Source organism: Lampetra planeri, chromosome 31 (genome assembly GCF_965212315.1).
Source record: "Lampetra planeri chromosome 31, kcLamPlan1.2.h2, whole genome shotgun sequence".
NCBI lineage: Eukaryota > Metazoa > Chordata > Hyperoartia > Petromyzontiformes > Petromyzontidae > Lampetra > Lampetra planeri.
Genome location: NC_136137.1, coordinates 1,591,121 through 1,605,131, shown reverse-complemented (window position 1 = coordinate 1,605,131; position 14,011 = coordinate 1,591,121). Strand labels below are relative to the sequence as shown.

Below are 14,011 nucleotides of genomic sequence, written 5' to 3'. Positions count from 1 at the left end.
CGGAACCTGAATGCTGCTGACCGTACACACGCTGAAAAATACTTCACGTTACACACTTTGTCCCTTGCAACTGCCGGTTTAGTTCAATGTCGACGGGAAAACGGACGCCAGCGACCCGACTTAAGGCTCCACACCGATGAATTTGTGGCTTGCTTCACTCACTGGACAGCATTTCAATTCATCTGCGGCTTGTGGTAGATGGCCGCATCAAACACAGCTTGGCTTTTGAATGTGCAAGCCGCACGTCGCGCTCATCTCACACCCGCTCCTCAAATACAGCTTCTGTGGGACGTTTTCACAGACTCTGAAAATGTCTCCGCACGCAGATACATTTCTGCAGAAGCTGTTGCAGATTACTATAAAATATTAATGGGCAAAATAGTACAGAAATAAAAAAAAAGATTACGTATAGCGTTAAACATTCAGCCGAGTTTCTCAAACAGAAACGCAAAGGCACTGCAAGTTTGTCTTGTGGAAGTTCCCCAACCAGGACAGTTTTATAATCACAGTACTCTGACTTTTGAATTACTCCAGACGGCTAAGAACTTCATTTGTGGAACACTGAATGGGCCAGTTTTGCCAGCCAATGCTATGCATACGAGTTGCAAAAGGACGAGAGAGGCACTGTGTAACTGGGGGGAGGGAACAGCAGACAGATGAGGCGACTCCGAAACGGTTTCTCTCCGCAGGGAGAGGGGGGGAAAGAAAACAAACATTCTTTCACCAACCCCGTCTCCCCTGTGGCGTCGTCATGTTCCCTGAATATTCAGAATGATCGTCTGGAAAGCTGTGCAGAATCCCAGCGCTCCTGAACCCGACAGGGCCCAAGATTTAGGTCTTGGGCAACGGTCGTGCGGCAAGACGCAGGTCGGTCTACGCGTCCAGTATTCGGTCGTCGGTGCCGCTGGTGCCTCCCACACGCAGCAACTGCCAGGCTTCGAGATCGGTTCCAGCGACTCGCGCGTGATGGGTTGCGCTGCCCAGAGGGCTTGGAAAGAGAGGGCAAGAAGGCGCCCATCGCCATTTTCACCCCGTGTCATCGACTCATCCTCTGCTCCACTGCTATGTAGTAAAATTATTAACAAAAGTATATGCGCATAAAACACGAATATTGAAGTAGATTATTTATATAACTCAACGGGAATACTTAATGAAATTCAAACAAACCATGTAAAATTTCCTGTCGGGTGCCACGATGGTTTAAATGTACGAAGATGCATGATATTTTTTATATTGTACAAAAAATTGTTTCCCCCCCATCGGTAGTGGCCGATAGCTACCAATATGGAAAGGTTGACAACTTCCCACGCCACAATGATGGATTTGTGCAAGTGAGCAACCCTTGTTTAATCATGTTCGACCAGTCTACTCGTCACTCTAAAGCTGTCACCTTTGTGCCACTTAAAGCCCCTAACACGTGACCACTTTCTGTTTCTCCCTGCGCATGCTGCCAGACCATATAAACATGTACCTCATAAGTAAGCATTAATCCAATTATCGTTTATGTAGCAAGCTGAGACTGAATTAAGCAACTATTTTTGCTAAAGACAGAGGTGATAATACAAGGGGAGGTTACTATTAATTTCACCTATTGTGTATAAGCTTTCACATTTGGGATATAGGCTATATAACTGGTATAAAATCGGCTACCCTCAGGGTTGCCACTGGGCCTATGAAATGCACTTTACAGCAGGCTGATTAGTTTATAATTTGATGACACATTGATCAGGAAATAGCAGGTGGCTGCGTGATCTGGACCACTGCGTTGATTTATACATGAGCAGCATGTAAAATAGTCTGCTGCAGCAGACACAAACCCAGGACATTAGCGCGCACAGGAAATAAAAAAAATCTTGGGCCTAACACTGGGAACAGGTGGCAACCGGAGACCACAGTTGTATTAAAACATGATAAAGTGATGATAACAAACAAACATGTCCATATTGCTATCTTGAGTCTTCTCCAATACGTTGCAGCACGGCGATTTTTGCAGTTCCGAATGCTTCAAATATCATTCATGTCGATTTACAGTGTCTTCAAATGAGTTACAAAAGCCATCGGGTACAAAAACTAAGACGCTCTTGCCGATGCAATACAGGCTGCTTATACTCCAAACAGGAGAAACGTAATCCCCCCCCACCCCCCCCAGTTAATAAGGCAAGAAAATGCACATCTGTGAGCTCCCCATCAGTGGCATACGGTAAACCCACAGGTGTAGTGTGAACCAGCAAAATAGACCGGCTAAAGTAATAAAAACTGCTTTGAGTGTTAAGGCATCAAAGTGTCGACTTCAAATTCTGAACGCACGACCAGATTGGGCATGTCTCGTGCCATGTGGCCAGGTCGCAAGGGACCAGCAGGTTGAAGCGGCTTGCGCTAGAACGGGATGGTGGGGCTCGCAGGTTTGGTTTTGCGACCAAACGTCTGTTTGCTCGACTGCACTGCTGAGAACGGCGATGGCAGCACGTGCTCCAGGTCTTCCAGCCCGTACCCAGAGGTCTCGTCTCCCTTCTTATCGCCACTCGGCTCAAGGAACTCGTGCGCGAGGGTGGTGAGGTCGCGCGCCGACTCGGCGAACGTGAACCCCTGCCCTACGCCCATGCCGTACGGCTGCAGCTTGGCGGCGGGCACCGTGTGGTAGGACGGTTCGCCCGATAGCGAGGAGCCAAAGTTGTGGTGGTGGTGGTGATGATGGACGTGGTGCGACATGAAGGGCTCATGCGGCGCACTGAAGTACACCGGGGTGGCACTCACGTCCCCGTGTGCGTGCCGCCCCGTCGACACGAGCTGCCCAAACGGGATGCCCACGCCGACCCCAACCCCGACGCCGGAACTCAACGCGGTGGCCGTCGTTGCCGCCTGATGGTCGCTCTTACTGCTGCGGTCCAGAGCCTGCTGCAGGTACTTGTAATACTCCTGCAGCATCGCGGCCTTGTCCGGTGACGCCGACTGCGACGTGACGTCGGCCGCGTCGCGGTGCGCCGATTCGTGGAGACCGTCGCCCATGCCGAAGTCATCCTTGGCCGAGTAGTGGTCGAGGATTGTCTGCAGCACCTCATCTGGAATACCCGAGCCGACCTTGTCCGGGTCTGCCTTGATGTCCAAGATCAGGCTGGGTACCTCCATCGAGGCCACCTGCAAGTGGCCGTCGTCCATCATGGACTGGTTGGACACCACCATGATGGGCTCGGGGGCGACGCGCGGGGAAGTGCTGATGCTAAGGACGCTCACGCCGCCGACGTTCACGCCGCTCGCGCCGCCACCGCAGTTTCCGTTGCTCGCCGCCTGCAGGTAACGCCGCTTCTTGAGGAACTGCATCGCGTCGCCATAGGTGTTTCCGCTCGTCTCGTGCTGCTGCTGTTGCTGAGCATGTGCTTGCAGCTTGTTCGCCGGCTCGGACGACGACTTGTCACCATCGGCATCGGTGGCGACAATGGCACCGGGGTCTCCGAGCAGCTTATCCTCGTCGTGCAGCGCGCCCTTGTGCTGCTCGTGGTGCATCACCGCGAGCGCGTCAATGGGCACGGTGCGGCTGAGCTCAGGAGAGGCCCGGCGCCGGCGCCCGCGATTCGCCTTCTTCGGCACCAGCTTTGGCGTCAGCGCATCCTCGCTAATGTCGACGAGGTTCAGCGAGCCATCCTCCAGCTGTCCGCCCATCTCGATGATGCACTCCACGTTCACGAGCCGCTTCTCGCCCGTGTACCTACCGCCGGGAAGACCCGCGGTGTTCTTCTTCTTCTTGCTGCCACGGCCCGAAGCCGGTGGCCCGGCGGAACCATCTGCCGCGACGGTGCCCGACGCCCTCTTCTTCCAGCGCCGGGGGCCCTGGGTGGTCCCCTGCAATGCGTCCATGCCGCCGTTGATGCCGGCAGTGAAGTCTCCCGCATTCATGTCATGCTTGCCAGCGAGTGGCCCCTCGTGGCACATACGCTTGTGCTTGGCGAGCTGGTCCGTGCGAGAGTAATACTGCGCAAGAGCGGTGACAGAAAAACGACAGCCATCATGATCGTCTCCATCTGATACCCATGTAATCATAATGTAGTTAACTTGATTTTTTTTTAATCTGGTGTGAGACAGTGCAGCGTGATAACACAATTAAATACCAGCCAATGTGAGTCCTGATCTGAAATTTTGAAGATCTTTGGTCCCTCACCAATTCAGATAGTCCCCTTAATTATCTGCAACATATCACCCATTCTCAGCATTCTGCATCGATTCATTTGGCCTATTCCTGAATTATAATTGAACCCTATTTGTTAATCAATTGCTGAATGAAGGCCTCCCCACATCTTTCTGTTGGGGGTTGTAATTTCAACATTTTGCTATGCTGGTCATTGAAGACTGGTGCCAGGGCGGACAGGTGAAGACTGGTTCAGACATCACTCGCCACGGATTCTAACGATGGCTCGAAAGCCAACTCAGGCCAGTGACACGGCAACGGAGACTAGCGGCAGCGGATTCCCCTCTTGTTGCGGAGGTTAACGATTCGAATCCAGCGTGCCGTCCTAATTAACACTGCGGTTGTATTAACAATGAAAATATAAGTCGTCTGCTTCTCGGTGGCCTGTAAAGATTCTGCAACGTCACTCACAATGGTAAGCCACTGTGTGCCGGTGTCATGGTCCAAATTTGAAAATGACCTGCAAATTGACTCAATTGGAATATGCAATCATCTCTAACTATTGCGAAATATTGGTAGGATTCTCCTGAAAAAGTCACGAAACTCAGTGGGGTTCTCCCGGGTAAATAGGCATAATAGGTAACCAGGTTTTTATTGCAATGTCACCGCTTCACCCTGGCCAATTCCTTTGTATTCTCACGTACGAAAGGAAACTGGAGAAAATGCAAACAGATAAACATTTAAATATCCCGTACGAACAGGTAAGCAACGTACCTACCCACTACCAACCCATCTCCTCTGCGCCATACCACCCCACGAGTGTTTTTTGCGTACCTGGTGGCAGTAGTCGCACTCGTAGGGCTTCTCTCCGCTGTGTGTCCGCTTGTGCCTCTCCAGGTGGTACTTCTGGATGAAGCGCATCCCGCACTGCTCGCACGTGAACGGCTTCTCTCCTGCACGCGACGGACGGGGGCCAAAATTTAGGGACCCATCTCCTTCGTGCTACATTCACTTGCATTGAATTTCCGCTTCAGTTTAGCCGTTGCTTTGTTTTGGTGCACTCGACTCTAGGGTTTAAGTTAGATAATAAATAAACAAACAGCCCTTTGATCAATCCCGCAAGATGAAGGCGTTGCCACACAAGAGTTGGTCAATGGAGGTTGTTTGACCATACTTCACCCTGCTGGTCGGCGTGGGTTGGAAGGCACGGGGCCAGGACCAATTCAGATATCATTTGTGACTGATGTTAGCCGTGAGCGGTAATCAAACTCAGCTCGTTGGGTTCACAGTGCAATGCGCCAATCACTGCATAAATGCTCCAATCAGTTTAAAATGTATTAAAACTTAACTATAACCTCACTAAATATACTGAGGCAGGGTTATCGAATGTACAGACCTTCAGTGACCTTTATTGATGCTCATGGGATGGTGCTGCCCAATGCCTAACATTTAAAGCTACGGCGACGCAGGCATGCACTGCAAAAAAATGTTGTACCCACATGCAATCTCCCTTCTTCCTGCTCAAGTCTGCCACCACCCCCTGGTTGTTTGGCTTCAAAGAGCAATAGGGTCGTAAACTCATTCCACTACCTCCGTATTTACGACACCGCTACTATAACACCGAGTTGTAGGTGCGGCTCCTCTCTGGGTTTGCAGAGCTGGCCGAAGCGGCTCGGAGGCCAGGATGTTTTTTGATGCAGCAACACAAAGGGCACGGGCTAAAGGCAAATGCTCGGAGTAACAATGGGGGTACGGGTTGCAGGGCTTACCACTGTGAATCTTCTCGTGTCTCTGCAGAAGGTACTTTTGAATGAAGCGCATGGTGCACTGGCTGCACTGGTACGCTTTTTCACCTGGACACGTGCAACAGGAGACGGATGGTGTTTAACAAATAAAAGTGAATGAAAGTCGAGCGAGTTGTCCGCGAGGAGTTTAAAAAGAACGCCGAGAGATGCGGTAAACATTCCATGAACAAAGATACGTTCTATACGCACGTTTGGCAAGAAATAATTTATTTAAATTAATTGTTACAACACCACATTGAAATGTGCGTTTGTCATTCATTAAATGTACATGCAACTGATATGCTGTTACATGTAGGCGAATGGTACGAACTAAACTGTACACAAGGTACAGAATTTTTTAAACTATAAACATGATTGTAAAAAGAGGACAAACAAGGACCGATTCTTCAAACAAATCCCAACTCTGAATCGTGACAATTCACTGGAAGGTGACAATTCATCGCCTCCAACTCCCTCCCACATGGCCCGACACTCGCTAACGATGCGTCAAGAGTAGCGGCGTCATTTGTGAGCACTGGGCCACATGAAGAGAAAACTGGAGGCACACTGTAGGGACGTAGGGAGTGAAGGCGAAGATGGGCACAGCACAGGAAATGCGTGGAGTATTGGAAAGAGAAGATATACGAAATGTATGCAAGAAGAGAAAGCAGACACACAGAGACAGAGTGAAATGGATAAGAGAAAGATATGGCACGGAAATGTATGAAGAGAAGCAGAGAGAGACATGGCACAAAGACATATGGAGTGATTTGGAATTTGAAGTTTTCGTGACTGCAGGCATCCATACTCTTTGGTTCTTTCGGTAAAGTAACGTAGGTAGAAAATAAAATAAATTACAACGTTTCGGGCGCAACACAAACGTCCATCATCAGGTGGGACAACCACAGCAATTTAAAAAACCAAAAAGTACAGCAACAAACAATTGCTGAATTGTTTCTTTCTGTGGTGGTCCCACCTGATGAAGGATGCTTGTGTTGCGCCCGAAACGTTTATACCTACGTGACTTTACCAAAAGAACCAAAGAGTACATATGGAGTGACAAGCTGACACTGCAATAGAGGTATAGAGTGAGGAGAGAAGCTTTGAAGAGAGAATTATGGGAGAGGCAATGAGAGTGAGAAAAAGAAGCAGAGCCAGACAAAATGACAGCATGGATTTTATGGCAGGAAATGGCATTCCTGGACTCAAATGTTTTTTTTTTCCAGTGCCCTGAATGTTAGATCAAGGTTGCACAGTAATTCATCACGTCGCTCTCTGGGGAGGCATTAATCTTTGCCTACATAATGTACATCATGTGACAATAAAAACAAAGCCAAATGTAAACGCAATTAGAAATGAGGATAATTATTACGACAGCAAAATGTATTATGTACCACTCGTACCTAAAAGCAGCACCAATCAAGACCCGAGTGAAGCACTTAGCAGAGTACAGCCGCATTGTCTGCAGCACCGAGTCACTTGGGTCATGTCCAAATTTGGCATTGTTTACACACGAGCATAAAAAAATACTTCACTCCTAGGGGCGGCATATTTGATACCACACCGCAAACTTGTTACATTTATAATCATGTATTTTATTTATCCAAAAAATCTTGAGCGTTAAGATTTTTTCCAGGATGTTTAAAAAAATATATATGATCAATTCCATTTAAGGAGTGTTTTGTTTTGCATAGGAAAACAGAGCGCCCAAATTACCACTCACAGCGAGTGTGCATCCAAAAACGACCAGCGTGATATAAGGGTATTCTTGTAAAAAGTTTTCTTTGCAGAGGGCCCAAGAATAAATTCAAATGCTTAATGCAGGCCACACATGAACACACCTCAGTTACTTTCCCCACTGCCAGAGGCTCTTGCAGTGACAGTGGTGACTGATTGAGCACACCAACACTGAAACAATGTTGTTGCCAAGTAAAAAGGATATTCCCCTCTAGTATTCGATTAATGTAGCTAAGTTGCTTGCAGCGATGCTTTTATAAATATTGTTTTTGGCCAGTTTCAAAGTTGAAGGACAGAATGTGTCCCCAAGCTGTATGAAATAAAGCTACAGACCTGGTTTCATCAAGACTGCACGTTTGCAAGCTCCCAAACCCCGAGATAGGGTGTCCAGGTCAGCCTGAAAGTTTTCTTTGAGTCCGATGGCTTACCCGTGTGAATGAGAACATGACGCTGCAGGTGGTAGTTGGTGCGAAAGGCGGCACAACAGCGCTCACACACAAACTTCTTCGTGCCCTTTGGGACTCCAATCTCATCCTCCCCTCCTTCTCCGGCCAAACCCTGAAAACAAAGAGTTGTTGACCATCAATTACCGTGAGCGCAAAAAAAACACATGGACCAATAATGATGAGAGTGGTGAGATCTTCAAAAATTTGTTCCTGTGATTCACGGTCAAAATCCATAACTATAATATTATCCAGGTAAGCCTCAGCAAGTCAATGAACTGAATCATTCGGAAATGTTAAATTTGTACAAAGTAGTTCTTACAACCCTTTTCAATCCAGTATCGGATGGATCTTTCATGCGCCACGCCAGTCGTGACTGTATTTTTGACCATACATCAATCACACTGGTTATCGCAGGATGGTGTGGGAAATGGGGCCCAGGACTTGTTTAGAGATCACTCATTCACCAAGGTTGGTCATGCCTGGCAATCAAACTCAGGTCGTCGGGTTCGTAACGGTGTGCTATCCACTCCGCTAACCACCCCGCTCTAATAAATGTATGAAACAGTAAATATGTAATTTAAAACAAGCACCTTCAACGCTCGTGGCTTCCGTTTGGCCTTCTTCTTGGGAACCTGCCTTTTCCTCTCCTCCTTCACCCTTGTGTCGCTGTACATGTTCAAGTCACCTATGGAGTGCTGTGCCTAGACACAAATGGGATTATAAGAAAACTTCAGTTTTAAATCCATAATCGTTGCACTCATCACATGTAAACTACTCAAGAATGTCTCACATATCAGAAAAATATATATTTTTCTAACCTTCTGCTAATTTCTGCTTTGAGTACTTCTGTGTGAGATAAAAGTAGAGTGCTGAGAAAATATATACAGGAAAATAATCTAAATCCACACAAGTTGGAAACTATATGGGGTCATGATAACCATTATCTAAGCAAGCCTCATTGAGTCTTTAAACCATTCTCCAATTGAGTACTGTATGAGATATTACACCAATTCTCGTAATGTGAATTGGAATAAACGATAAAAAAGCTGCAGTACCCAATAAAAAAAAACCCAAAAAAGGTAAAAACACTCCAAGGTGAACACAAATGGGTTCAGCAACCGAAATACTGTTTTGCCATCTTCTGCCTAACTTGTAGAATAGTGGGTTGGGAATTTCACCAATATGCATGATCCACCAACCCTTGCATTAATCACCATGTTATGCTGAAACCTACTTCCTGTGTCCTCTCCGACAGGCAACATCTTGTTGCTCTGCAGGTGGACGTGTCATACGAACGATGTATCCACCTCTACATGATCCACCACCACCATTAATAAGGCTACCAGAAGACCCTGTAGTCCCCATGCCCCACTTCGCACCATGTCATCTGGAACCATGAGCTCATGCTGCAGAATGAGGCATCCCTCTGTTAGGTCCTCTGTCGGATTGTGGTCATCCTCCTCGGTGCCATCAAATGCAAAGGGTCCACCACCGCCAATCCGGCCGAACCTGCAAGTCAAAGAAAATCGCAAGCATTGTGGGTGGTGAAAACCCTACATCACGGTTCAAACGTATACCTTGCAGCACACAAGCCTACAACTCCTCCTATTACCAGTCACAATCTCATCAAAGTACTTACTTATAGATCTGACCATTCAGAGAAATGTGGTCATCCGGTAATCTTTGACTCTCCTAATACCACTAAGCTTCTGATATTCAAAACAGATCAAGCACATACAGGGTGATCCATTTATATTCAGTCGTATTCCACTCCAGACGGTGCAGTACTCACCTGTGACGAGGGGTGAGCGACATGTGCATGCGCTCCCCACCCGGAACCTGCATCCCAGGTCCCGCACAGGCATCCGCACCGCCCAGACCGTGCATGTGCATGTGTGCCGCCGCAGCCGCACCACCACTGCCATCGCCCGCCTTGTACAGCACGTGCACGTAGCGATCTTGGCCTGGACTGCTCATCATCATGCTTGCTGGCGGCCCGGTCTCGTAACGCGGGAAGAAAGGAGGTAGGTATGTAGTAGGTAGGTAGCGGAGGGCGCAGGTTCATTCAGCTTTGCGTAGGACTGGCAGCGGTGGTTGCAACGGCGGTGGTGAGGGCAGCCATCATCGGTGTCGCCTGCAACAGCACAAGTTCGTTAGTCACGTTTGTCGTCTGCCATGGCTGGGGAGGTAAGTGTGGAGGGTACAGGTATTCCGAGTGACGATGGTCTGACTTAGGATATTTCGATCTTACGATGGCGATACGACAAAATTGCCATCAACAACCTAACATCGTTCAAGTATGCAGACGGACAGAATCTTGGTGAGTACAGTACTATATGATACGGTACGTTCATGATACGTAGCTTTAGCGATTTCATTTTAAGGTTACCAAGATACGATACGTTCAATGCATGTTAAAAGTTTTTTTTTATAGCAGATAGGATTGTTTCCTGAAAAAACTTTCTATTAAATTGCAGTTCATATAGGTAGGCTAAGAATTGACCTTGGTTTTTTTTTCTTTACATATTACTGTGCAATACAGTATTGTAATTAATAAATACATACAGTATATAGTTTATACAGTACGGTATTGTAAATTGCTCTGTTTTGCTAAATTATCACCATTCTTTAAGACTCCTGGGTAGGCTAGGCCATCTTCGACTTACGATATTTCCGACTTATGATGGGGTCGTCGTAACGCATCTCCATTGTAAGTAGAAGACTACCTGTATAGCGATGTACGTACTTAACCCTTTTCCGTTCAGAGACGTCTGCAAGTTGCAGGGTGGGTCCGTTCATCATTGCTGAATCTCGGAATGTGCAAGAGGTTGAGTTAATTTTATTTAGAGGCATAGCGCCGTTGTTTTTAAAGACATTGTCCTCAACGCAGAGAACTGTAGCGACACGACCGTACTCTCTATGGGAGCTGGCGCCAATCTGTGCCACACTTCCTCCCGCATTGGCCTTGTGGAAGCCTCGCTACCGAAAAAAGTTATTGATTTTAGTTTACCTCTGGTTTTCTTCCGGTTCCGTGTAGATCATCGGAACGGGAAAAGGTTTCCAAGCCACGTATTTGTTTGCATAAGTACTATTTGATTGTAAATGGTTTGGAAAATGTATAGAGTGCATAAACATTATGCATTGTTCTAAAAACCTTTCGTATTTATTAATTGGATACACATATATGCGTTCTTTATATTTTCACAAATAAGTTAATTTAATATGCAGTGACTAGGTTCAAGTGACGTGGTGGATTCCGTACGATTAAGTTTATAAAAAATCTACCTAAATAAAAAATAATCAGCTACGACACGTAAAGAGATCAATACCATTTTGGAAATCAATGTTACCCACTTTAAACGAAATCAACGGATACATATAACCATGTTGCATCTACTGCCCAATGGATGTTGCAGAAAGTGTACATGACTGCGCGAGTCTGCGTTTTAAACATCCTATTTACTTATAACGAACGCAACCACACAAATAGTAGCTACATCACACACACGCTAAAGTTGCACATCTACCATCATACAGCACAAATGAATAACTTTAGCGGTGTCCTTGCAAGAATATTACTAAAACAATGGTAACGTTTTAATTAAAAAACACAATTAATGTAATTGTAAATACTACATACAAAGGACTTCTATCGCGAGCATCGATCCACGCAGGTCGCCATTGTTACCGCATCTCCAATTAAGCGACATCGCTCAACGTGCTCGAGACTGGGACGGACTCGTGGGAGACCAAAGCCAGGTTCAGGGACGAGAACTTGGGGAAAGGCAACTTTGGGACGAAGCGTATCGTGGCAGTGCGCGAATCAATCGGATAAATCTTTATTTAGAGTGGAGAAAGGACGAGAAACACCGCTGCCAGCGTTGTGCGGGAGGGGAGGTGGTAAACAAACGCGAGCACAAAACGCACCACGCGTGTTGATGTACAGTACGCGCAGACAAATAGCGTGGTTGATAGTAAGTAGTGTAGTTGATAGTAAGTAAACGAGGTTGTCTCAGTCGACGGCTTGAACGTTCGGCGAGTTTTAACGCAAAGTGTAAATATCACTGATAAGTTTTTAGTGTTTTTTTAAATAGGTACGTATAATAAGGTTTACACATTTCTATCTGCAACAATCAGCTGAATATTAATTGTTCAATCAACACATTTCCTCGACTTTCATATCGATTGTACACACAATATCGTAGACCGTGTTTTCCTATATTTAGACGTTGAAATCCTTACGCTTGCTCAGGCCCTGGATTTTTGCACGGTAAACAATACGGAGACCATCATTACTACAATCCCACACATTTCTCCTGCTCCCACTCGAACAAATACCCCAAGAAGCAGGACCCTTCGTGGCCAACAACCTCTAACGATTCATCCAGGACTTTGCATGCATCATCACCACGATGTACCGCAATTAGCCATTGTTCATCCACTGCTGGATGGTGGCTTGCCCACGCCATTGCGATTAATCCGCTCTCACTTAACAGGAATCATTTGCAATGTCCCTTCGTGTTCAACAACAATTTAGGTTAAACAAAATTTATGCCGTACTGTGTTTTTTTTATATACTGGGGTGTTTTTTGTATTGTACTGCGGTATTGCAGCGTGGTAATACGGCGTTAATATGTTCGGGTTTAGTAACGTGATATTTTCGATTGATAGTTCTTGCTTTGTGATGTCGTCTTGCACTGTGGCATCATCCCATTGCGATGTTATTGTGCCGTGGTGCTGTTTTCCAACTGGAGCATGCTAGACTAATGCTGCGTTATTCTATTGCGGTACAACACCGTGGTATTGCAGTGTACTGTTTTACCACGGCCACGCATTGTGTGCAGCGGTGGTACCGTCTGCTGCTAATTAAGGGAAGGCGCACGCTTCAACAGCGCTCTATTGTGCCTCATCTCCCACGTCCAAGGCTCCTTCCACACGCTCCACCTCCACCCGAGGCAGTCTGCCCATCTCCCCCAGCGCTTAGCGAGGCCGTACCGAGCTCGCAAGCGGCACGCACACGCCGCAGGGCCTCAAATCTGCCGCGGGGCGAACATCGTTCGAGGAACCTTGACGCGGCCTAGTCAGACCACGGCCTCGGCTAGTTCCCCCTGCCGGACGAGAGGCCACGAGCCCCGGGCCAGGACGAAGCCCTCAAAGCCCCCCCCCACCACTCCCTCCCTCCTCCCCCCTACAACTACGATGGGATTCGGCCAATCGACCCCCAACTAAATCGGCGCGCGTCTGCCGCTATTCTGGGAGGTTGAAGGTTGACGAGAAGCGAGAGAAGATACCACGCGGCCGAGTCGTCTTTTTTTTGTTACCTTTTTTTTATCTTTCCCGCGACATGGAGAGCGACGATCGCAGCAGGAGGAGGAGGAGGTGGTGGTTGGTGGTGGGGGGGTTGGAGGGGGGGGGGGATTGGAGGGGGGGGCGGTGGTGGCAATGGCGGAGCGGCCGCGCGCGCCGCTTCAACAACTTCCCCACAGCGGACGCGAAAGCGCCGGCGGCCGCCGATTGGTCAAGTCCGGGGAGGGCGCCCGCCAATCAGGGGGGAGGAGCCTCCTCCCCCCCCGCCCCGCAGGCGTCGCGCGGACTCCGCCTGCCGCAGCGGCAGCGGCGCCTCCGGGCCCCCTCCCCCGGCGCCCCCTCCCCTCCCCCCGGCGTGGGCCAATGGGAGCGCGCGGCGCCGCTGATGCGCTGTGGGAAATGCGGGCGCGTGGTGGTGGTGCTGCTTGCTGCTGCCCGCCCGCCCGTCCGCGTGTTGTTGTTGTTTGCTTGTCCCGTTATGAACGCACTTCGTTATTTATTTTTTGAGCAGAGGGTTATTTTGTTTTTGGTTTAACACGTAAGAAGGCTTTCGCGACCAATATCCATGATACAGGCTTTTTTTGGGGTTAAATCGCGTAAATATGTCGTTAAAACCG

The 14,011-nt window shown here is 48.0% G+C and overlaps 1 protein-coding gene across 1 annotated transcript; it reads right to left on the bottom strand.

Moving 5' to 3' along the window:
• Positions 1–2,241: 2,241 nt before the first annotated feature.
• On the bottom strand, positions 2,242–13,494 carry LOC144729063 (zinc finger protein 148-like). The gene is made up of 8 exons (XM_078608929.1): positions 13,409–13,494; positions 9,880–10,221; positions 9,467–9,596; positions 8,678–8,788; positions 8,070–8,199; positions 5,890–5,973; positions 4,955–5,073; positions 2,242–3,966 (listed from the first exon to the last, which is right to left on the bottom strand). Exons 2-8 carry the CDS (start codon positions 10,068–10,070, stop codon positions 2,377–2,379), a joined length of 2,355 nt encoding a protein of 784 aa, XP_078465055.1. The 5' UTR covers positions 10,071–10,221; positions 13,409–13,494; the 3' UTR covers positions 2,242–2,376.
• Between the last annotated feature and the right edge of the window lie 517 nt (positions 13,495–14,011).

Excerpts from the sequence above, each read along its gene's own strand:
- LOC144729063 (XM_078608929.1), bottom strand. The coding sequence starts at position 10,070 with ATGATGATGAGCAGTCCAGGCCAAGATCGCTACGTGCACGTGCTGTAC. Across the intron at positions 8,200-8,677 it reads GGAAGCCACGAGCGTTGAAG|GGTTTGGCCGGAGAAGGAGG; the intron begins GTGCTTGTTTTA and ends CTTTGTTTTCAG. Across the intron at positions 5,074-5,889 it reads ACACGAGAAGATTCACAGTG|GAGAGAAGCCGTTCACGTGC; the intron begins GTAAGCCCTGCA and ends CGTCGCGTGCAG.